This window comes from Artibeus jamaicensis, unplaced genomic scaffold, assembly GCF_021234435.1.
Source record: "Artibeus jamaicensis isolate MK-2021 breed Jamaican fruit bat unplaced genomic scaffold, CSHL_Jam_final contig_387, whole genome shotgun sequence".
NCBI classification, from domain to species: domain Eukaryota; kingdom Metazoa; phylum Chordata; class Mammalia; order Chiroptera; family Phyllostomidae; genus Artibeus; species Artibeus jamaicensis.
The window spans coordinates 21,630,031-21,654,763 of record NW_026521812.1 but is presented as its reverse complement, the minus strand read 5'-3'; the positions used below and the strand labels follow the sequence as shown (position 1 = coordinate 21,654,763).

Genomic DNA, 24,733 nt, shown 5'->3' with positions numbered 1-24,733 from the left:
AGGCAGCAGGCGAGCTTGTGCGTGGCTGGTCTGAGATGGCCTCACTTGGGACTGCCCTCTGCATGAGGTTTCTGATCTTCTAGCAGCTCCTGAGCCCCTTTCTGCCATGTTTTTGGTTAAAACAAGTCTCACATTCTGGAGTCGGATTAGAACCATCTCTTGATGGGAGGAGCTGGAAATTGCATTGCAAAAGGAGCAGACAGAAGCAAGGAACGTCATTTAGTCTTTTCTTCATGGTAAATAACCTGAAATCAATGCTGCTTCCCTTCTATATCTGATTCTGGACTGTATAAATATGTACAACTCATTTTATCATTGTAAACTACAATTTTAAGGATAATGTTTAAGTCAAGGTGTGCTGAAATGAGCAAGTTAAGACTTTAATTTAAGAGTATAAGGAGTTGAAAAATACTGATTTTGTGAACTTAGGATGAAAATGTTATAAAAGTTACCCATTACGCTAGACAGTATGAATGTGTACAATTAGGAAATCACACATGCAGCCCGAGTGGATTTAAAAGTCTTTGTTTACTATCCAGGTATTAAGAAACTACTTTATATTATTTGGTAAACTTACAGAAATACTTTTATTCAAAGAGCAACACCAATAAACCTTTAAAGTGAACCATTTATTAAATCAGACTGTTATTCTTAACAGTTATGTAAGTTACATGTATGTTTATGTCAGAGTATTTCACATGGAAATCTTTTAAACTCTTATAGGCAAGCAAAATTTTACCACACAATATATAAGTGGGAAAGGGTACTGCTAAACATTCAAATAAGGCAAGTATTTAAAAACAATAAAACAATAATTAAAAAAATTCAAGCATTCCTTTAAGAGAATTCAATACTACAAGCTAAATGTACTTTCTGAGTGTATTCATATAATCAAAGTCAGTGTTTCTTTTTTGAAAACGTCAAGAAGTGGAATAAGGCTCATTAATAGATACAGTTGCCCTCATGATTTCAATCTCAGTCGCTTCCTTTAAATTAAAATTCACAAAGTGCACAATTAAGATACATCAAAAACTGAGTCTGCTACTCTAATAACAGCTGTCCATGCTTAATACTTAGTGGTTTATTTGACCAAATTATCTTTTCAGGGAAAAATAAAAAAGATAAGCCACTGTAAAACATTTAGTTTGAAATGTATGCTAATAGTTTTCTTAGAAATCAAAAATTATGGAGGAAAAAGGTTATTTATCTTAAGGGAAAAAAAAAGCAAAACACTGGAATGACCAAACATTTTCAAAGAACAAGCACCACAAAGGACATTTGCATTCAGTTTTGTAGTATTTATCAATGCATTTTTCTTACTCCAACCAATCTACTTCATCAAATTCTGAATCATCTTCTGAATCACTATATTCCACAGCAATGCGGCGGGACAGGATGGTGGCAACGTCATTTTCAATGCGTTCATGTTTAGCTTCCTGCTCACGCTGCTCTTCTACTTTTCGTAGCTGAATACCTGACACAGTAAATGCAAACCATTCATTGTAAACCAAAATACCAAATGCTAGATACTATCAATCTTTCTGGAATGAAATGCACAGAAGAAATACTAATCGAAAAATATAAAGCAAGATCTATTAAAAAGATCTTGAAGGAATTATATTTAGAGGTGCATTAATTTCTTCATTACACTATCTGTGACATTACTTGGTGGAACTTGCCAGACATCCAGTGGCTATCTAGAGTTTATTAAAACATTATAATCTATTATGCCTCCCCGCTCACCAGACCCTAGAAAGTTAACCAGATAATACTTTTCCTCTGTTACCTCTACAGTCAAACAAAATAAACACCGCTGACAATATTTTCTGAGGCTTTATTCTCCCTCTACTTGAGAAAAAGGCACTCATTCATTCTATACTGTTAGCACCTGGCATATAGTAGGTGCTTAGGAAATGCTGGCAGAATAATTCAATGAGTATGTCTTTTTTTTTTTAACTAAGGGAGGAAACTTTGAAGGCATCTGGTACAGCAAGTGTCACTGAGTCACCAGATGGAGAGCCTTTACTCTGAAGAAAATGCAGTTTTTTATTTTTATTTTTTAATTATTTAAAAAAAAATTTATTGAACTCTTTTAAAAAAAACTTTACTTATTTATTTATTTATGTTTAGAGGGGAAGGGAAGGAGAGAGGGAGAGAAATATCAATGTATGGTTGCCTCTCATGTGTCCCCTGCTGGGAACTGGCCCGCAACCCAGGCATGTGCCCTCACTGGGAATCGAACCACGATCCTTTGGTTCACAGGCCTGCACTCAACCCACTGAGCTAAACCAGCCAGGGCCTAAAATGCAGTTGTTAAAAAGTAGTATACATATTAAACGTAATATAAAGTTAACTAATTTTCTGTAAAGCTTAAGTCTTATACTTTTCTCATTCATTCATTCAATAAACATTGTGATCCCTACTAAATATGAAAATAAAATAACCAAATGTGATATAGCTTCTTTAAAATTATTTAAAATAAAAGTTGAACATAGCTTTACTTTCTAAAGACCATTTGTGCAAAACCATGATCATTTAAAATTTTATAAATGAGCAAAGGATTATTGTTTAATAAAAAAGTTGCCAGTGCTACAAGAGCAATACTTTTAATGGCCCTGAGAACATTACCTTTTCGTATGGCTTCCAGAAGTACACTCCTGGCATCACTGATTACAGGTAGGGTTGATGGATGACGCTTTGGCTCAGAAGCAGGTACGACTTGTGATGGAGGAGATGGAGGCATTAATGGAGCATGGGGACCTGGGGCAGTAGATGGAGTTGGATGTAGCCCAGAAGGAGGATGAGCAAGAGCTGCAACTGTGACAGGTGATGATGGTCGAATGCCAGGTGGAGGCAAGGGAGGCGGTGGTGGGGGTGGAGGCAGCCCCTGGACTTCGCCTTGTGGGAGTGGATGAACTGGTACAGTCTCACATACTGGGGCAGCTCTAGCTACTGGAGGAGAGGGCTGTACTAGAGGAGGTGCGATTGGAGGAGGAGCTGGGTGAAGAACTCCAGGGGCAATCTGAAGAGGAGCTGGAGGTGGTGGTACTGCTGGAGCTTGCAAAGCAGTGGCTGGAGGTGGAGGTGGGGGCGGTACTGGTGGGGGAGGAGTTGAAGTCATTGAAGCTCTTAATGACGAAGTTGACAAGGCAGATGGAAGAGGTGGTGGAGGAGGTGGGGGGGTGGGGCTCACAAACACAGGTGTCCTGCCTGTAGCTGGTGACTGAGGGCGATTTTCTATCAAACCTGTAGCAGAACTGAAATGATAAAGAGATCCTAGCAAGTTATTAAGAGAGAAAAAATTAATTACACAAAATATAAATGATCAGTAACTCTATCTAGGTAGATGTATTAACATGTTCCTATAGAAATTAAAAAATCAGCAGTATTTACTGTGGAATGAAAGTAGAAATAAAAGTACACCAAGAAAATGAATAGGTGGGATTTTGAACAATTCAAACTCTCATGCAACTTTCATATCCACTCAAGCATTTTATGCTTACGTTGGTAAGTAAATGCTCAATTTTATACCATGTATGAGTCTTGGTAATGACTCAACATTTATCAATTATAGTATTTGTATCAATACCTGTGGCCAGTAAAATTCTGTATTTGTATTGAAGCTATTAAGACTCATCATATGTCATTTCAGTTAAATCTGTGACAACTAATTACAAACCACAAAAGGAAATTTACAGTCCTCTTCCTTCCTGAGGATGAAACATCAAATGAGTCAGTGACAGAACACTGATTTCTTTTTTTAACTGAAAATTATAATGCTGACCTTGCTTTCTCTTTAAAAATTTATAATTTGGATAACACCAGAGAAAATTACAGTTCAAAACAGCTTTGCTAAAAAAACTATGAGTAACTGCCTATTCTCAAATTTTTAGACTATTTCCCCTAATATCAAATCAACACTTATAATCACATGTTTGGTTTCCATTTTTTAGTCCCTTAGCACATCACAAAAATTTTTTGTGTGTTAATATACAGCAAATCTTCCCTTATAAATGATGACAGGTCAATGACTTTAAGTGAAATGACATATAACAAAACCAATTTTACTGTAGACTAATTAATATAAATAAGAATTAAGTTCCTATAGCATCTAATCAACGTTAAACAATGCTGAACAAGGTGATGCTATTCAAGGACCTGCTATCCTGCACATCCTGTGTTTAATAACAAAGCTATAATAAAATGAAACACGTTTTAACCTTTAAAGTAAATTCTCATTAGTTAATTTTCCCAAGAGACTGTGTCAGCTTTTATCAGAGGTTGGAAAGTACTTCCCACATGCCAAATCTGCCCCACTCCTTGTTTTTGTAAATAAAGTTTTGCTGAAACACAAACATGTTCATTTAATTATGCATATAACCCACGGCTGCTTTCATGCAACAATGGCAGAGTTGAGTATGTATAACACAAACATATGCCCACCAAGCCCAGAATATTTACAATCTGAGCCTTAAAAAATAAAAAGATTACCAACCTCTGAGATAAAACACCAAGTGCTTGCCCCTACATACCTGATACAGGTGGGTATGGGCTTCACATCTCCTGCTCCATGCATTGGTGGAGGTGGAGGCGGTTCATGTGGTCTGACTAAGACCCTTTCCTCGGCTCTAGTGAGAAGCTCACTCATCTGACTAAATGGCAAGGCAGAAAGTGAGTAAGATCCATCCATATGATCCACATATGTCTGAGGTCTAAAAAAAAATACAGTATCAGTATATTTTTCTTGGTGGAATAAAATGTTCTACATGAGATAAAGTTTATCCTTTGAATATCAATATTTTAACCACCTTTAAGAAACTTCTCTCAGAAATTCATTACATCCATTCTGCTTTTAAAACAAAAAATGCTGGTCATAATGCAAATTTTCCCTGCTGTTTCAAGTTATGATGACCTCCAGCTATTCTATTATTTTATAGCAGGATACTAATTCAATTCATAAGGATAAAAAGTATTATATATATAATCTTATAAACAAGAAAATAATTAACTTTTAGCAAACTGCGTTCAAAGCAATCTGCCTCTATTTCACTTTTTTCTTTACAACAAAATGCCAATGACAAAAACTTAGAATATAAAACCTGGATTTCCTACCACCAGGACGCCTTGTTGCTCTCTCACACCTAAATGGCTTTGCGAAGTCTGTGCCCAAGGGGACAGGCCTCCCTGACATCAGCCCCATTAGCATGGCTGGCCACATCATTTTTGGCTTTTCAGTGCTTTCAAAGATGCCAGGGTGCTCAGCAAACGGATGCTCACTAATACAGCAACATGCTACTGAAGATCCGACTGAGGCAAAATTTTAGACACCGCAAGCATGGGAAGAAGACACAAATATTTACTGATTGTAGTGCATGTCGGGACAAAGCTGGATTTAAAACACACGCACACAGCAAGTCAGAAGTGCTGTCTGTGTTCACACTGCTGGGTCAACTAAATACCTCGATCACTTAGTAACAGTAGAAATAAATGTTCGCCTGTAGGTTAATCCTTTTAAAAAAGAATCTCAATTCTTTCATTATTTTTTTCAGCAATGCATATAGTTTTAGGAGTAATATACTCCTAAAATAGGCCAAAATATTTCATACCTATGACCCAATAATTTATATGTATTATTCAAAAGAAAACCTTAAGCTCTTTTCCATTCAAAAATCAGTATCTATAATATATATAACAATGATGACAATCAATCAACTCGACAAAAATGTCTCCACAGAAAGACGCTAGCATGTTTGCTAGGGTGGTGTGTCACTTACACAGGGCCCCCGGCCACTGAGAAAGGAAAGGATCGAGGCTCTATTTTTGCAAAGGGAGATGAGCAATTTTGTTTTAAAGTCCTGATATATCTGAGTGAGACGTATGGCACAGAAAGGAAGTCAGAAAGGAAAAGGAACAAAATATAACCCTTTCTCAACTATTTTATATGTAGTGAGTCAATAATAGTTGAAAAAACAGTCCAGCCCCCATTCCTGTATTGTGGAACTCTAGCAGAGTCTGCCTGAAACGCTGAGAGGAAGCAGGAGACTTCACAGGAAAGCTAAAACAGCCCTGAAGACCACCTAGTCCGACCCCCTCTTCCTAAAGATGACGACACTAAAGCCCCGGCACAAAAATGATCTGCCCGAGATCAGACCTCAGCAAGCTCATGATGGTCAGGGTTTCAAAACCACCTCTATACTTGTAACAGGGTCCGCCAGGTCAGCAGTTCATGTCCTAACACTTACAGGGATAGATATTAGAAATTTTATCATTAATTTTTGTTAAAAAACAAACAAAAGAAAAGAAACCTTGTTTCGAAATGGGAGGCTGGGCCATTAGCAACTTCAATATGTTTATGTAAGAGATTAGCATCATCTTCGGCCAGCTCCGGACCTTGGGCCAGCTTCTGCCATTCTCTCCGCCTGTCATGAGGTGCTCTTGGCACTTTTTCTGGTTCATGAGGACGATCTAGATTTTTCTGCTATAACAGATGTATTGAGACAAAGCCAAATGCTGAAGTGCCAATTTTTAAAAAAACAGGTTATAACAATCACAATAAAATTCTAACATTAATATTGAAAAAAACAATCTCATGATAATATAGGAAAAGTAACACAGAGACAGTTCATCTGTACACTGATTTAAATCTTAGCTAGTTTGCTTATAATCCAGTTTCTCATGTTTTTTTAATCTCTAATTGGAATTGATGTACCAGATAAAAACAGTATGCCTACGTAATAAAATTTGAAGTCAGAAAGCCCTTTCAGATAAAAAATGATTCACCACTTTGCTACCATATCTATTAGTTTTGTGAAATTTCTATCATTAATGGCACTGTCTATCTCTAACAAAAACCTGAAAATTTACTAAGGTTATGTTATCTGGGAAGTTACCAATTGGCAAGCCGATACATTAGAAAAAAATCCTATTATCCATTTAGCCCATTAAAACTGTGTCATTCAACAGAAAACAGTGTATTTAAAAAATAAAACAAGAAGTGATTTAAATTGTGGGAGCAAGCAGTACAACAAAGTCAAATGCCCAAAAGGGCCAAGTAGGTAACATACAAACGGAGAGAGCAGGGTGCACCTCAGGGAAGGCAGTAAACTAGACAGCCATGCCTGTTTAAGGCATTTCAGTTCAACAAATTTAAAACCACTGTGGTTATCAAGCACAACACTGCTCACAGGTGTAATCTGTGCTGCCCATCACCACTCTGCAAACTCTAGCTAGAATCCAGGGCTACTGTCCAGTACAGATGGTAACGGGAATGCGTTATGGGGAAATGGAGGAGAGGGAAGCAGAGAGAGCTGTAAGAGAAATAGAGGGGAGATGAAGACAGACTCTGCCTCCTTCATAGTTCTGCCTAAAGCCAACACTGCTTCCTCCTTCTGTATTTCTAATTGTCATTAACACAGAATAAAGTAAATCCAAGTGAATTTTATCGGAAGGTGGAAAACAACAACACAGCAAACAGATAACAGGAATTTAGTGAGAGTATAATAACCATTCCAAAACATCGGGACAGGTTCTATGGTTAGAAAATATTAGCTGCATCTCTACCAATCTCCGGACAATATCCCTTTGCTCCTTCTTACTAGAATGCCCTTCTCTTCCCTGGCCCACTTAATTTCTATTTTTTGTTCAAGATACATTGGTAAGCTTTGTTGAAAGTGTTTGCCAACCCTGTCCTATGTTTAAATCAAGTGCTTTTTTTGTGTGCATACCTCTGTTATGGCACTTATCACACCATATTATAATAATCATATTATGTATACATCTAACTATATATAATAATGTCATTATAATAATCTAATCTGCTCAAATTATACTGTGATCTTTCTGTGTGATTATAAAGACTTTAGTATCTGACTACATGAACCCAATAAAATAAAACAGTCAAAGAACAGGACTAGCAAAGTTCCCTGTGTGTAATAAAACACAAATACATGAAAACTAACTTCAATTTTTTCAATCTCTTGTAATACCTTCTGCTTCCTCTTTTCTTTCCTCTTATCTTCTGTGTCTTGCAACATTTTTTCTTTCCATAGATCAAAGAAATATGAAGGATTGGTATAAAACTTCAAACCTTCTTTACCATCATCTCTGCAATATAAAATATCAATTAAAATATATATTAGTAAGAGTTAGGCAATCAGAATAGAAATAGTTCAGTGAAATGTTTTTTCTCTTACATTCACAAACTATAGCATGTTTTAAAATAGTGGCAAAATAAATTAGAATACTATACCAATAGAACAGTTCTCACAAGTCAGACAGGAAACTGAGAAAAACAGAAAACTAGATGTTTTTTCAGAGTTGGTGTTAATAATTTAAAGTACAGCTGGACAATTTTCATCCCTAACTTCTGCTGAATAACGAGTTTTCTAAAAGTCCTTTGAGAAATTCCAGTAATTATAAATAGTTCTGCCAAGATAAAAGTCTGAAAGGACATAATATCACTTAGAATAGAGAAATTATACAGGGTCTCTGCCAATACTCTAATTTACTTATCTTACCAAACCCTCAAAATATCACCTAGTAGTCATTCTTGTAGTACCATAGTTATTTATACCCAAATGACTTGCATACTGAAAAACAGTTTCAAATAACTATCTGAATACCATTTTATTCAGGATATGCGTAACACATCTTAAATTACCTATTTAACAAATCATATGAAAGGACTCCAGAAAAAGGCTGAATAATTCCATATTTTATTTTAAATGGTAGATTACATTTTAAAAACAAATACTACATACTCATTATGTATTGTAAATTTAACGCATACAGATTAAGAGTAGATAAGACAAGAAAAAATAGTATTTATTAGTGTTTATTAAATAAACACTAACAGCTCTTTATTTTTTCGTTCCCATCTGATTAGAAATTAAATTTTTTTTAGTATTTTTATTTATTTTTTTGAGAGAGGGGAAGGGAAGAGGGGGTGTAGTTGAGAATAATTAAAAGACAATAACAACTCCTTGGCCCAGCACAGTACTGATTTTGCCATTGGTTTTCTTATTAATACTTGTGAAAACAACTCCCTTAATTGTCTTTTGTATGCCAGACCTGTGGGAGCTCTGTGAATAAAGCAGACGTTTTCTAAAGGTGGTAGAGAAGGGTGTTCCCTGTGTTGGTCAGGAGCCCAGTAAAAAAAAAGAATGTTTGGGGATTTAGCATTTAAAGGTAGACTCCTACCTATGTGAACCTGAAGTCTGAGATAAATAACCATCCTTCTTATTGATGAGTCTACTGACCTGTAAGGAGTGAGTATGTTGAGAGGCGGCGGCTGCTCACAAACATCGTATGTCTCCTGTAACGGAATAGGCAAAGTCTTGCGGTCAAAAAGCTGCTGATCTTGAATCGTAGAACTTCGGAAAGCTTTTCTCATTGTTATATCTTGCAAAGACACTAAAACAAAAATCAACAATGTGTTTTGTTTATTTTATTAAGGTAATTTAACATAAGAACAAATTCACATACTGCATTTGTTTAAGTCAGCATGGCTCAGGAGGCTGCAACAGCAGTGGTTTGAGCCACAAACCGTGTTTTGAGTGCCCTTATCATTATATCCCATGTCATTCTGGGCCTGGCCTCCCCAGTCAGACGGGATTTAATGCAACCTTTGATTTCTAAGGATAAGAGGCTCTAATGACACCTGAAGCATATCTGTATTTCCCCCCAAATATACCTTTTTCTTTTCTCTACTTGCCATCCCCAGCCCCCACTAACATACATTCTCTTCTTTCTTTTTTTCTATAACCTTTTCCCCATCACCCTTTATTACTTTTATTTAGTTTATACCAATAACACTGAACGAATTACTTAGTTATCAGTAGCATTCTGGCCTAAATACACCATTTACCTTGCTGCTACATTGATTATATAATGAATATATAATATTACATATACTATAAAGTTAAAATAAACTTGACAGTGAAGAAAATATTTTCAAGTACTGAGCCATCTATATATTATTGTCTATTTCACCTATGTTTTCCCTTGTGCCACAAGGATCCCTACTTAGCTATAAGCTCTGGAAGACTGAGACTGTTTTGTACATTAGTACGTCTGGGAACTAGCACAGCTGCCATCACATCTGATGATTCAAAATAACTTCATTTACTCGTTTTCTTTTGGACTATGCAGCATATTAAGTAATATACCCAGATATCTCAGTTATATTTTTATTTTTTAAAAGATTTTATTTATTTATTTTTAGACAGAGGGGGAGGGAGAAAGGGAGGGAGAGAAACATCGATTTGTGATCACCTCTTGCGAGGCCCCTACTGGAGACTTGGCCCGCAACCCAGGCATGTGCCCTGACTGACTGGCAACCCTTGGTGCTCAACCCACTGAGCCACACCAGCCAGGGATACTACATTTTCAAAACTCTTAAAGTGACTTCTGGGTATTAAAAAACTAGGCAATTTTTTTACATATTTAATGTGGCTTTAAGTATACAGAAAAATGCTTTATACCATTGCATTGTAGTACTAAACAATCGTTAATGATTCTTAAATTATTTTTCTCCCTAAAATAGTATCTCTAGCACGCTCACAAGTCAAGTCACTCCACACGAACACCCAGGCCTGTGGACTGGGGGAGCAGTGAGACCGCCTCTGCACTGGCCACCCCGCGGCTGTGTCCCCAGCAGTCCCACCACTGCACAACTTGTAACACACTCAGAGACACCAAACTAAAGTTCAAAGAAACACTGTTTTTCTCACTAAAAAGTAGTATGAAAAATATTTAATGACTCTGCACTGTGTGTGCTAGATGCTTTTATTAATTTTAACTTTATTTAATCTTTACAATTCAATGAAAATGGGATTATTATTATATTTTTAAACATAAGAAAACAAAGGCTATAAAGTATCAGATAACTGTCCCAAGGCTAGATGACTAACAAGCAGTAAAGTCAGAACAGAAAACCCGAATCTATCTGCCTCTGAGGTTGACACTTTTGCCACAAACCGCCTGCTGTTCTTCTGCTTTCTACAGTCAGAATGGGTCGATTCTTGGCACCCTCTCACCCCACCTAGCAGCCGTAAGTAACCAGATGGAACCAAGTGTTCATTCTCCCATAACTTTGTTAGGAAAGATGTAAAGAGCAAGGAAAGTAATAAGCACTTTTCTATCTTCAAGTTCTCTAACATTCATCTTACTTGTTAGCAGACCACTGTGACAAAGCCCCTTCCAGTTGCTAACAATGACGTTTAATATTACTTAAACAGTATTATATATAATACAGTAAGATAGCACAATACATTTATAAATATAACTTAATTAAATATAATTGTACAAGTCTTTGTTTAAAACTCATTTTTTACACACTTTCCGAATTATATTGGTAGTTCTCACTGTTATTATTAAATGGTAATTAAAAACAAAAATATTGATATTGTACTCTATAATTTAGTATTGCATTCATAATGTTATTTTGTTTGAATTCTCGCTGAGTTAAAAAAATCTAGGTTAAATAACTTTGAAAATTTCTTCCATCTAACATCCCCAAAACAATTCTAAATTAAGGAATTCCATTTTCACCTTCTGAATTCTTACCCACTGCTCCACATAACTGTAAAGGAACTGTACACAATTCTGATAGTTGTTCACACGCTAGGATTTTTTTTAAAAAACATTTAGTTATTTATTGGCATCTGTATTTTCATTTTCAATTTTAATAGGGGTGTGCAAAGATATTTGTTAAAATTTAACAGTATTTTGAAACTAAATGTTAATTTTTAATTCCATTATCATAAGGACTGTCTGTGTATCTCTGCATTATTATGTGGCATAGTAAATGTTTAACTTACTTAAAAAAGAAATTTTGGATGTAAATGATATATTTAAAGTATGGCCATAAAATATGTTTTCACTAGTAGCAAAGACTTTATATCAAGAATTTCAAGAAGTATGACCAACACACAGGCACATGTTTTAAAGGGCACCAAGAAAAACAGCCCACGGAATAGGAGAAGTATTTGCGTATCATATTATCTGACAAGGAACTTGCATCCAGAATATACATAGAATTCTTATAACTCAACAATTTTTAAAAATCCAATTTAAAAATGGTCAAAGGCTCTGAGCAGCCATTTCTCTGGAAATGATACACAAATTACTGATAATTCACTTAAACCCTAGTTTTAAATCCAAGCCCTACCACGTCCTGCTGAGGGACTTATCTCTAAATGGCTTATAAGCTATGAAAAGATGCTCCACATTATCAGTCATCAGGGAGATGCAAATATATTCTACAACATGGACCAATATTGAAAACATGCTAAGTGAAAGAAGCCAGTCACGAAAGACCTCATATTGTGAGATTCCACTCATATGAAATGTCCACAACAGGCAAATCCATAGAGATGGAAAGCAGCGTAGTGACCACTAGAGGCCAGGGGAAGGGGGGATGGAGAGTGACTACTAAGGGGTCTAGAATTCCTTTTTGGAATGTTCTAAAATGGATTGTGGTGATAGTTGCACAACTCCTGAATATGCTAAAAGCCACTGAATTGTACAATTTAACCTTAGATGGGCTCATTGTAGTGTGTATAAAATACATTTCAATAAAACTGTTTAAAGAAAGGTGCTGTTTTGGTTTTTATCAAAACCAGACCTATGAGTTTATATCTTTGTAAGCAGCAGAAACTTAGCATAGTACATATTTGCCTCTCCTTATTTAGGCATTAAATTAGGTTACGTCAAAACATATTGGTTTAATCACTAAAACATCTATCATTACACATTCTACCTTTGGGTTTCTTCAGTGATATCCTTTAATATACTTATTATTCAAGTTTAGATCTCATAGAATTTGCATTTATATTAAAAATATTATTCAACAAAAAAAGTATTTTTTAAAGAAAAGGTTACAAGAAATTCACATTAAGTAACTCTGGGATAAGTGAAAATTATTGTCCTTCATAGCTCCACTCCATTTTGTTTAAAAAAAAAAAACCAAACAAACAGAAAGGGGTTAAAGAAACATCAGTGTTCAGCATTCTATCAAGTCATGAAATGTTTTGCCACTGAAGTTTCTAGCATTATTTTAGCCATTAATGTGGGAGTTTTTTGTTTATTTATGTTGTTTTTTACCTGATATCCCTGATTTAACACTCATTATAAAACATTTTTTCCTACATATTGGCAATTTGGTTTTTTTTAAAAATATCCATTTAAAGTAGGAAGTAACATTCAAATAACCAGATCAGGTTTTAGCAATTTAACATATGCACATAAAAAAGTGTACTAAAACAAATTACATTCTTACAGAATCAATTTCAATTTACTAAGAATTTCAGTAATTTTCAGATAATTTTTATTTCTAAGACAAAAAGTACACAAATAAATTGTAAGGAAGAAAAGACAAAGATAACGGAGAAAAAAATCTGGCTAACATTTTTTATGTCAAAAACTTAAGAGTTATTTAGTATACAAAAAGAAGAGCTCAAAAAGAAAAAAGGAGAGAGGAAAAGCCATGCAGATGGCATTTGTAGATAATTCACTGATTTATTACAGCAAGTACACCAAAGGTTATGGGTAGAAAACACTTGTAATAAATTTGTTTTTAATACTGTTCTTAAATATTTCACTCAAGTCATCGAACCTCAAACATATGTGAAAAAAACATAATATGAATCAACTTACATTCTTCTTCTTTAGGGTCAAGCTGTGTAACACTAACAGACAAACGGTCCACACGTTCTTGTAGTGAGTTAACTCTGAAGGAAAAACTATGTGCTTCATTGAATAATTCTCCAAAAATATCTTCAGCATATTTACCTAAACAAAAATGAAGCATATACCATAACATTTAATGTGGTAAGAGATAAATATCAAACAATTCAATATTTAAAGGTATTGTCCTGATAAATTTGGCGTTTTCTGAAACTAGTTTAAACTTTAAACCCTAAGGTAACCCAACTGTGGCAGGATCGGAAAACAACTCAATCCCTGGGAAATCTGGTTTCGTATAATTTACAACTGAAATGGGAATGCTCTAGCTGTTTTATCTGTGTCTACCAGTCTGTTGAGGGTCAGAGAAGATTATGATATAAAAGTACATATATAAATAGAAAAAAGAGAAAGTACATACAAATAATGTCTTTTAACCCCAATTCGGCATTCATAAATAGACTCTACACCAGAACTAAATTTCAGGTAAAGTGGCAGAATCCAAAATTCTTCATAAGTCTAGTAGGTGACCTGTCCAAAATATAGATTCTGAAAATTTATGAGATAATTTATATTCTCTCTTGTTTTGGTTTCTCTCTTAAAAAATCATCATAAATCTAAAATCACTGTATTTCTCTAATTCGGTAAATTTCCATTACTGAAAAAAATTGAGACAAAAATTATCTATTTTTTTTTAAGATTTTATTTATTTATCCTTAGAGGGGAAGGGAAGGAGAGAGGGAGAGAAACATCAATGTATGGTTGCCTCTCATGCATCCCCTGCTGGGAACTGGCCTGCAGGGAACCGGCCTGCAACCCCAGTATGTACCCTGACTGGGAATTGAACCGCGATTGTCTGGTTTGCAGGCCCATGCTCAATCCACTGAGCTACACCAGCCAGGGCTCAAAAATTATCTATTTGAAAAGGAGTTTTAGATAACCTACAATGAAAATTATTCAAGTATATTTAGGACATATACACTAATGCATAATTACAACATAAAGATGCGTCCATTACTGTCTGTACTTTCAAATAGAAAAAAAGTGGATGGTCTTCCTAAACCAAGACATTTTAGACCCGAGCATACTATCTAGGTTAAATCTAGCTCAACAGTAAGCTCTATCGAGACAATTCCTATGACAGGAAAGTACTAAATACTTATTAAATGAATTCATTAATCTCACCAGTTTATATTTGAATAATGCCGCATTTTTTTCAAAGCATACCTTTAGATTATCAGTTAAACGAAAAAACATTTACTGAGGGCTCACTCTGTGCCAGGTAGGTATATGACCTACTAAATACACCAAAAAGTAAGACATTAAATTCCTGTCCTAGAAGATTTTATAATCTTTAAGAAAAGAAATCAGAATTTTAATCTCTCTATATTTCTTAAAGGATAGTTTTATATATACCGTATTTTTCAGAACATAAGACACACCTAGGTTTTAGAGGAGGAAAATAGAAAAAAAATTTTGAAGCAAAAAATGTGGTAAAATATTTAATAATATAAATAACATACTATTTCACCAATGTAAATGTAAACAGAACTCAAGAGCAGCATTAACAACCATTATTCCTCCCAAATTTGGGGCTGGAGGGAGGGAGTGCATCTTATAGTTAAAAAAATACAGTATTCATTTACTCACAGTTCTTTAAACCAAAAATGACTGAAAATGTCTTATGTGCCAAACACTGTACCAGAACTGGGAAACATAAAATGATTCCAAGAGGATCTCTGCCACTGATAAGTTTTCGGCAAACACTTAAACACATGAAAAGCGCCCTAGCTCAGCTGGTTAGAACACTGTCCTGATACCACAAGGTTTCAGGTTCAATCCCTGGGTAGGGAACATAGAAAAATCAACCGATGAATACATAGATAAGTAAAATAACAAATTGATGTTTCTCTCTGTCTCCCCTTCCTCTTCCGTCCTTTCGCTCTAAATAAATAAAGCTTAAAAAATAAAAAGCTAGCCGACTGGTGTGGCTCAGTGGTTGAGTGCCAACCTGCAAATCAAAGGGTAGCTGGTTCGATTCCCAGTCTAGGGTGCATGCCAGGGTTGCAGGAGGTCCCTAGTAGGGGGCAGGTGACAGGCAACCACACACCGATCTTTCTCTCCCTCTCCTTCTCCCTCCCTTCCCCCTCTAAAAAATAAACTCTTAAAAAAATAAAAAATTAACATGAAAAGCATTTTATTAAGTAAGTCCAACTCTTTGCTCTATTTGCTTTAAGATCTTGGTATCAAATTCTTTACTTATAAAACAAGGAAAAAAATATCTGCTTTAAAGAGAAGTGGTAAGTGCCCTGGCCAGGGGGCTCAGTTGGCTGGAACATTGTCTCATGCACCAGAAGGATGCAGGTTCAATCCCTGGTTGGGCGTGAACAGGAGACAATAATTAATGTTTCTATCTCTCCTCTCTCCCTTCATCTCTAAAATCAATAAAAACATATCTTCAGGTGAGGATTAAAAAAAGTTCTAAGAATAGGAGACACAGTGAACAAAGGGCCTGATGGAGTACCTCATACAGAGCAGGAGCTCAAAAATATACAGCTCTTACTATAATCTGAAGAAAGAGCCAAAAGAAGCCAGTATAAAGTTATGCCTTTATTCATGGAATGTTAGGGACACAAATGTGAGGGACAGGGATGGAAGACAAAATTCTATTGCTTAAGAGTTTAGTTTACTACAGGGATCCTTAGCATACAGTCTGAGTCTGTATACCACCTGAAATTATATGCAGATTTTTAAATGCATTTGCATTTTTCTGGAAAGAGGGCCCATAGTGAGTCAACAGATTTTTTAAAAGACTCTATGCTACCCCCACCACAAAGTTAGGTGTCAAGTACCTCCATGGATAAGATAAACACCCCATCGGTTCCCTTTTCATATCCTTTCTTACTTTCCTCGTACTTCCCTCCCACAGAGAAGTGAAAGGAAGAATGTTTGCAATATACAAACTGATTGTGTATGTTTCTGAATTTCAACCAACCTGACACTTATTGTACTATTTCTCCACTCAAGAACCTACAAATTCTTATTATCTATGATATTAAAAGTCTAAGTCTTCCTGTCTAACATTCTATGTCTTCCAAAAGCCGGTTCTACCATACTTCTCCAATTATTCGTACCTTCAATCCCTCTTATATATTTATTTATTCATGTTTCATTCAGCGAGCCTCCTATCATGACTTGACTTTACGCTTATCTCTCTTTTCGTAGTTCCTATAATCTAAAACTCATGATTTTAATTACATACATGTGCGTACTGTTCAGAATGGTTTCAGTATTCACGGCATCCACTCTCCAACTAAACTGGGGTATGTTCCTTTGGGACAAGAACCATGTACTGCTATCTGCCCCTTTTCTACCTATGTATTCAATCAGTTTCATCGAGCCGATCCATCCATCCTCCTCCACACCTGCCCTGCTATCTGTAATGCGTCCAATTTTCTAAATTTTCTATGTTTGAGATCAAGAAGTAGGTTCTATCAGCTCATCTTGGCAGTATGAACTGGCAATACTCAACAAGAAAAAGGCTGTGGGTAGAAAGAATGGTAAAAGACCCTACAGATAATTAAGAGTCCCACTAGTTGAGATGAAAATAAAATGGGAAATAATTTGGTTATAGCAGAAGAAATTTACATAAAGTAAATTCTTGGCTTTCAGTAATTATGAAACGGAAATGCGTTCTATCATGAAAAACAAAACTGGGATGTACACTTTTGTGAGGAGGAGGTCAGGCTGATGCTCCTCTCCAGGTCACGCTAGGCCCTGCAGTTCACCTCCCCTGCTGTGTCTCTTACCACTTTTGGTGCCAACGATCGCACCACAGTGAAAAATCTCGGTTACTTAGAACCAGTCTGAATAGCCAAGTTTTCAAAGTAATTCAGAGATTATTTAATACATTAATTATTTTTACTATTTTGGATGGAAACTGATATAAAATCTATTCTAAGTTTCCCTGTCTGAAGTAGAATACAAAATTAAACATAATTTAACCATGTCTTGAGGACTTACAGTCATGAATTGATTATAAAAATCAATTAATGTCTCAGGCTAGTAAACAGTCTCTTGAAATGTATATTTGCTCTTACATTAAATGGCCTTCTTCCAGTTTTTATGTTGCTGCTTCTCTTACACAACTTCCTTTGCTGGAAATTACCTCTTTTGGCTGGTTTCAGTAATGCCTGTTTCTACTGAAATATATTATCTCCCCTACCTCCTCATTAATGCTCTGAAGTATAAATATTTGAAAACCAGGTCATCAAATCTGTATGAACTACCAAAGTAAAAGTAAAACAGACTCTGAAAAAGGGACCCATTGGGTATTTTATGTGCGTTGTCTTTAGTGCATGGGCTTGCTTATTCTGGTCACCTAGAGGACTTCTAAATTTAATTCCAGGTTCTCCACTACATCAAGTGGGAAAGCTACCAGGAAACTTAATTCCAGGGCAGTGAACTATTGTACACCTTGCTATTGTAAAATATTTTATTGATTTTATGTTTTTGAATTTCTAAATTAAAAAAAACTGCTTCAAAAACTGCTTATAAAATGCCTCTATAGTATCTCATTCCAAATCCGAAGGACCCAAAACCTAATTTAGTTATGTTTTTCCACTGTATTTTTATGTTAAGGGTTTGGCTACAACATGACCATGTGCATGCTAACAGGTGCTGTTGCTTATATAAACTATGTAAGATTTGAAAGTTTCTTAAGTTTTCACTTTTACGTTAAGTAAGAAACAGGTTAATACTGCAAATTAATGACCTCAATCATTATATTAGTTCTAAATTCTATATTGGGAACAAATGTAAAACAAGACACCAGTATGAAACTTGAAATTCATTTAAAAAATATTTTAACCAAAATATTAATGTAATTTCTATGCTCTTAAAATGGATTTTAATATTAACAAGCATATGTCCTCATGTACATATATCACATATATGTTCTATATATGAAGTTATGTTAGATTCAATTAATGCCAGACCATAAAAAAATGTTAGCAAATACCTTTAAACAATATAGTTAATCATACGTTAATACAATATCTGGGACTCTTCTTTTGACTTTATTCTGTATTAACTTTCCCAAAGAAATAAACAGTAATGCTAGCAATTCACTGCCAATAACTAACCTGAAAAAATAACCACCAAAAGGGACAAGAAATACACTTAAATTCAAATAAACAGCTTTTTAATTTATTCTTACAACTGATTTCATAGGCAATATAGAAATTTAATGCTTTCACCAACAGCATTCAAATGTAACTTTTTATGTTGCTTTAACTAAATATGCTTATGTCCAAATGATCTCACTTGAACCAAATTAGATTAACAACCTCTCTTTATCTTGTGCTAGGTACTCAATTATAAAAAGAAAGGGAAAAAAGGGAAAAAGTACACAAAAGAAGGGCCAATCTTGCCTGTAAGGACACTCTGTGTGGGAGGGTATGAGAAGACAAGTCTAAGACTATTTAGGCAATATTTCTAGGCCAAGAAACAACTTGTTTTATCTTTAAAATGAAATATAAATGTCTTAGTAAAAAGCTAAGTCTTTGACTCAAAAGACAGGCTGGGCTTATTTTTTTAAATTTTCCTAATATTAAATAATCCCCCATTATTCTACACTGAATTTCTTAACCAGGTTGCTCTCTCTGTTCTGTAATCTTATAATGGGAACACACTGCCTCTCTCCTCCTCCCCGACAAGCCCCTTCCATTGCCTTTTATTACCTGGCCAGCCCGGTGCCTTCTGTCTGCCAGAGGCCAGGCTCACTCGCCACTTTCACATCATGCTGCACATAAGACTCCGGACTGAGATCCTCAGGTCTCGGAGACGGAGACAGCTCATTTGAATAACCCAATCTGTTGAGTCTTAACTACCCCATACCTTTCACTTGTAGTTATCTGATAATGTAAAAATATTTCCCTAGTCTAGTAAAATATATGTAAAGAAAGTGTCCCAAAACATAAATAGTTAAAGCCTCTGAAAAGGTAAACAGCAATAACAAGCAAGCAGAAACAGAACTCTGGCTCTACCTTTCACAGACTGAATCACATTTTTAAAACAATCTCAGTAATTCTTATCCATCAGGTGATTATGTTCCTAAAGATTCTGTCCTTATTTCCTTTTTCCAGAGGAAGCGCACAGGGGGAGAAATGATTCTAAAACATTAATTTCACTTAAAATGACTATATTTTTCAGGATAATTTTGTATTCTCACCAAATATCTTCCCCTCTCTCCCCAAGTAATCACAAGAACATCTTCTTAATTAATACTCTAAAGCATAACATTCTGATTTAGAAGTAATACTTTTAGTTGGTATAAGAATACTTACTTAGGCTACTTAGTTGTCTAATTATATTTGCCAAGGAAATATTGGTCACACATTCCAGTTCATTCTTAATGCCTCTGGGCAGCGCCGTGTGGCACAGGTGCCTGGGGTCGATGTTTCTTTTCACTAACGGCATCTTGAGCTCTACCTCTGTGCCAGTTCACCTGTGGAAAAAACCAAACAATAAATTAATATTATTTAATTTCAACTAACACAGAGTGAGACCTTATCTTTCACATTTAATATTTGTTAGTATAAAACACTGAAAATGGGATCATCTAACTAAATGAAATTGATTAAAATTGATTTGTTCACCTTCTTTTATCTTCAAGTAATAGAATGTCAACATTGTATAAAACATTTTTGCTCTGGCTGGTATAGCTCAGTGGATTGAACATGGGTCTGTGAAGCAAAGGGTCACCAGTTCGATTCCCAGTCAGGGCACATGCCTGGGTTGCAGGCCAGTTCCCAGCAGGGGACACATGAGAGGCAACCATACATTGATCTTTCTCTCCCACTCTTTCTCCTTCCCTTCCCCTCTCTCTAAAAATAAATATATAAAAAACATTTTAAAAAACCCTTACTTTGAATATCAGTTGCTTCACAGTGATTTCATAATCACCATCACTATTATTCTTCTAAAACCACTGATTTTACTTACTACAACTAGGAGTTTGGTAATAACGAACTGGTCTAAAAGGTCCTCTCTAAACAAGTGCCTAAAAGGATTAAAGTAGCTGAAAAATAGTATCAAATTTACATTTTCATGTATGAAAGAAAAAGGGGTCACATTCTACACCTGACGAGCTCAGGGGAGGCCTGCGTGGCAGGTCTCACCAACTCAGAGACCTCAAGTAACCACACAGGATGGTCTGAAATGAAAACTTCCTAACCAAAAGTGAGTCATGGGGATAGTCTTGCAGTAGGCCAGCATCTTCCTTGACAAAAGTCAATCTTTACCTTAACTGAGACTATCCACTGTCTTTCTGCATCTACAATAACATACCTTTGAGTATCAGAGTAAATCCCCTCTAGCCAGACCCCTCGGGCACTACCTCCCAGGAGCAGAGAAGTCCTCATTATTACCTTGTTGCCCAAATACTACTATGTGCTATAAATATTAACTGTTTACTAATCTATACCTATCAATGTAAATGAAATATGTGTCTCTCGGTTTTACTCTTCATCCAATCTCAGAGACTTTACCGCTTTTTTACTTGTCCTGCCTCCTTAATCTACCACTAGTGGCTTTCATGTAACCATCCCCCCACCTGCTCTATGTAAACTATATCAGGTGTTCAATAGCTCAGAGACCAAATGGTCCAAGTAGCCTCACATCCTCAAACTCATCAAAACCAACCAAATCTTTAATTGATCAAAGTGTTCAACCTTCTTTGAATTACAGTCAGTCCTTGCGTCCCAGGCTTCCCATATGCACAAATGTCAACTGTCACACCAGTCCCTCAACAACATGGCTCCAGTCTCACTCACCAGACACATTATCTGTAACTGCATAAACACAAGCTTTTTTTGTTAGGACTTCAGTCCACACATCACTATGTTAAGAAGATGCACATAATCATCAGTGGCCAATCGTGCTGCTTCCTTTCAAGGTAGGTTGGTGACTAGTTACTCCTCATCTGCTCCTCAATTTGCCTATAGACAGCAAAGCATGTAGCTGAGTGACCTTCTTGCCTCCCAAAGATGCAAGTGCAGCAAAGAAACAAAATATGATAATGCTAAAAAATAATGAAATTCAAACTGAATGTAACTGGAGTAATAAAAGAAATAGCTGATTATAGGTATGTTGCCACTGCCACTGTCTGAGACTCTAGACAGGTAGTCAAAGAAATCAATGAAGTCAAACTTATTGCCATAATCGAGGAAAATGGCTGTGACAAAAAGATGTCCCAGAGGAAGTGACGCCAGCAAAAATCTTCACACTGAAAGGAACTCAAGAGATATCTCACCATACTGAAAGTGCAAAGAATAAAATGTTGAAAGCTAATCTAAATTTAGTAGAAAGGAGTAAGACAATGTGCCAAGGCACAGAACAGATGCTCACTCTGCTAGTTGTTCTGTTACACAAGGCAAAAAAAGCACTGTCCAGACTATGCCTGATCGGTTTTCTACAAAGAAATAAAATGCTTCAATTCTGTTTCCAATGTTTATATTACATTATACTAAATTAAAATATTTTACTATTTTTTAATTTCTCTGTACATTTATAACCAACTTAGGATAATTCTTAATGTTTTGACTTTTTAAAAAAGATTTTATTTATTTATTTATTTATTTTTAGAGAGAGGGAAGGGAAGGAGAAAGAGAGTTAGAGAAACATCATTGTGTGGTTGCCTCTAATGTGTCCCCTACTGGGGACCTGGCCTGCAACCCAGGGATGTGCCCTGACTGGAAATGGAACTGGCGACCCTTTGGTTTGCAGCCCGCACTCAATCCACCGAGCTACACCAGCCAGGGCTGACATTTTTAAAATATCATGGAACAACTGTAATTTTCCCCATTGATTACTAAGATAGTTTTTGCACGGTTTTAGTTTGTATGGTCTTTTTTGGTCCCACTCTATCTATCAGGCAGAATGAAGACTGCCTATGTTTACCTGCTGGTAACAATGGTTACTGACGAAAATAATTAATTATTTACAGAGCTTTAAGGATTACCAAATGAAAAGTTTTAGATAATCTAATTGTACAACATTCTTTAAAAACAAACTTTTGCATGAAATTTGTCTCCTCTGACTTGTTTGTTCATCATCCTCTCTACATTTTAAACCTTTTAAAAATTGTACAATATGAAACACAAAACAGTATAAAACTGTAAAGTTCAATGATTTAAGCAAACACATGCAGCCCCATGAGACAGTGCCTGGACCCCATAACCCTCCCACTTCAGTCCCCTCCCCAATCACCCTTGCTTCCCACCCCCAAATAACTATTATCCTGACTTTTATAAGCATTTCCTTGTTTTTCTTCCTTTTACCACTTAAGCAGGTAACTCTAAACAATAGTTTTGTTTTGATTGCTTTTTGAAGTTTAGGTAGAGTCAAATGATATTATTTCATGTCGTGATCTGTTCTCAAATGGACATTGTATTTGCACCATTCACTTGTGTTGTTTCTGTAGACGCGGGATGTGCCCTTTCAGTGTTGTATTATAATTACACCACAATTTACTCACTCATTTCTACTGTTCAGTGAGTTGTTTCCGGTCTGAGGCTATTGCGTCACACTCACAAGCGACTGCATCAGCTGTGTGAGACACTGCTGCTGCTTCACACCCTCCCAGCACTTGACTGACACCGTCCATTTTAAAACTCTAGCTATTCTTGCATGTTGTGATAAATTATTGTAGCTTTAATTTGTAATTCCCCAATTACAAATAAATTTAAGTGCCTTTCCATGTTTATTGATCTTACTGGATTTTGCTCTTGCCTACTTTCTATTCATCATTCTCTGTGTTAGAGCTGACTTGTAGGAACACTGGACAAGCCATTCAAAAGTTGTTTTTGATGCAAATATCTTCTCTCATGTCACTGGCTATTTCACTCTCGTGATATCTTTTAGTGAACAGGTTTTTTACACTCAGTATGGTGGAACTTAATCCTTTTTTAAAATATGAAAGCACAGGTTTTGAAGTCATTGTCTACAATAAATCATATTTAAGGTCTTCTATATTATCTCTAGCTTTATTGTTTGCCTTATACTTTTAACCTATAACTGATATAGAATTAATTTTTATGAATGATGTGAGGCAGCAGTGAAGTTCCTTATGTATTACCTTAGCACCATTTATTAAAAACACTATTCCTTCCCTATTGTTTTACAGTGGCACTTTTGTCATAAATGTTTATATTCTTTTACATCCATTTTGGGAGCTCTGTAGTATTCCACTGGTCTACCTTGAACTAATGACACACTATCTTAATGAAGCTTTATACTAAGTCTTGATTTCCAATGGGGCAAGCCCTCCTACCTTCTTCTTCAAAAATGCCGCTTCTTCTTGGCCCTTTCTATTTCTATGTAATTTTTTTTAACTTTGAATTTTAGAATCAGATTATCAAGTTATACACACACACACCCTTACTGGAAATTTTATTGGAACTATATTACATATCTGGATCATATTAGAGAGCACTGAATCGATACAACACTGGCTTCCTATTTATGAACATATTGTACCTCCCCAATTACTTCAGGTTTTTAAAAATAAGTACCTGTCTCTTAATAATGTTTTATAGTTTTAAGAAGTCTTCTACATCCTTTGTTAGATTTATTGGTATATATGTGATTATTTTTTCAACAATGCTGGAAAAGCATATATCGTGCTTTATATCCTCCTTATCATATATGCAAAAAATTGACTTTTAAACATTGACCCTATATCCAAATATTTTCCTAATCTCTACTAACTTATCTATAATTATTTTGGATTTTTTAAATGTACGTAACCTATAATATTTTAATAATAATTTCCTTCTTTCCAATCTTTTTTTTTTCCTTATCACTAACTGAACCTTTAACAATGTGAAATAGACGTAATGATAATAAGCACTCTTGTATTTTTCCTGAACCAAGTGAAAAATCTTCAACATTTCACAACATGTCTGCTACAGGGTTTTTATTGTTACTGTTGCTTTATTTCATAGATGTCTTTTAAAAAATATTTTATTTATTTTTGGAGAGAGGGGGA

General features: G+C 35.5%; 1 protein-coding gene across 3 annotated transcripts in view; it reads right to left on the bottom strand.

Annotated features, from left to right (window-relative positions):
- Positions 1-508: 508 nt before the first annotated feature.
- WASF1 (WASP family member 1) overlaps positions 509-24,733 on the bottom strand; it is a 44,180-nt gene continuing 19,955 nt past the window's right edge. Inside the window, exons 2-9 of one of the 3 annotated variants that reach the window (XM_037159061.2) lie at positions 20,031-20,191; positions 13,657-13,791; positions 9,258-9,411; positions 7,959-8,103; positions 6,306-6,478; positions 4,533-4,712; positions 2,629-3,257; positions 509-1,474 (exon numbers count right to left, since the gene is read on the bottom strand). In XM_037159061.2, the coding sequence (XP_037014956.1) occupies positions 1,317-1,474; positions 2,629-3,257; positions 4,533-4,712; positions 6,306-6,478; positions 7,959-8,103; positions 9,258-9,411; positions 13,657-13,791; positions 20,031-20,163 (1,707 nt within the window). In that variant the 5' untranslated portion in view covers positions 20,164-20,191 and the 3' untranslated portion in view covers positions 509-1,316. The remainder of the gene's footprint in view (positions 1,475-2,628; positions 3,258-4,532; positions 4,713-6,305; positions 6,479-7,958; positions 8,104-9,257; positions 9,412-13,656; positions 13,792-20,030; positions 20,192-24,733) is intronic. The other 2 variants (XM_037159062.2, XM_037159063.2) reach the window with 2 other exon arrangements.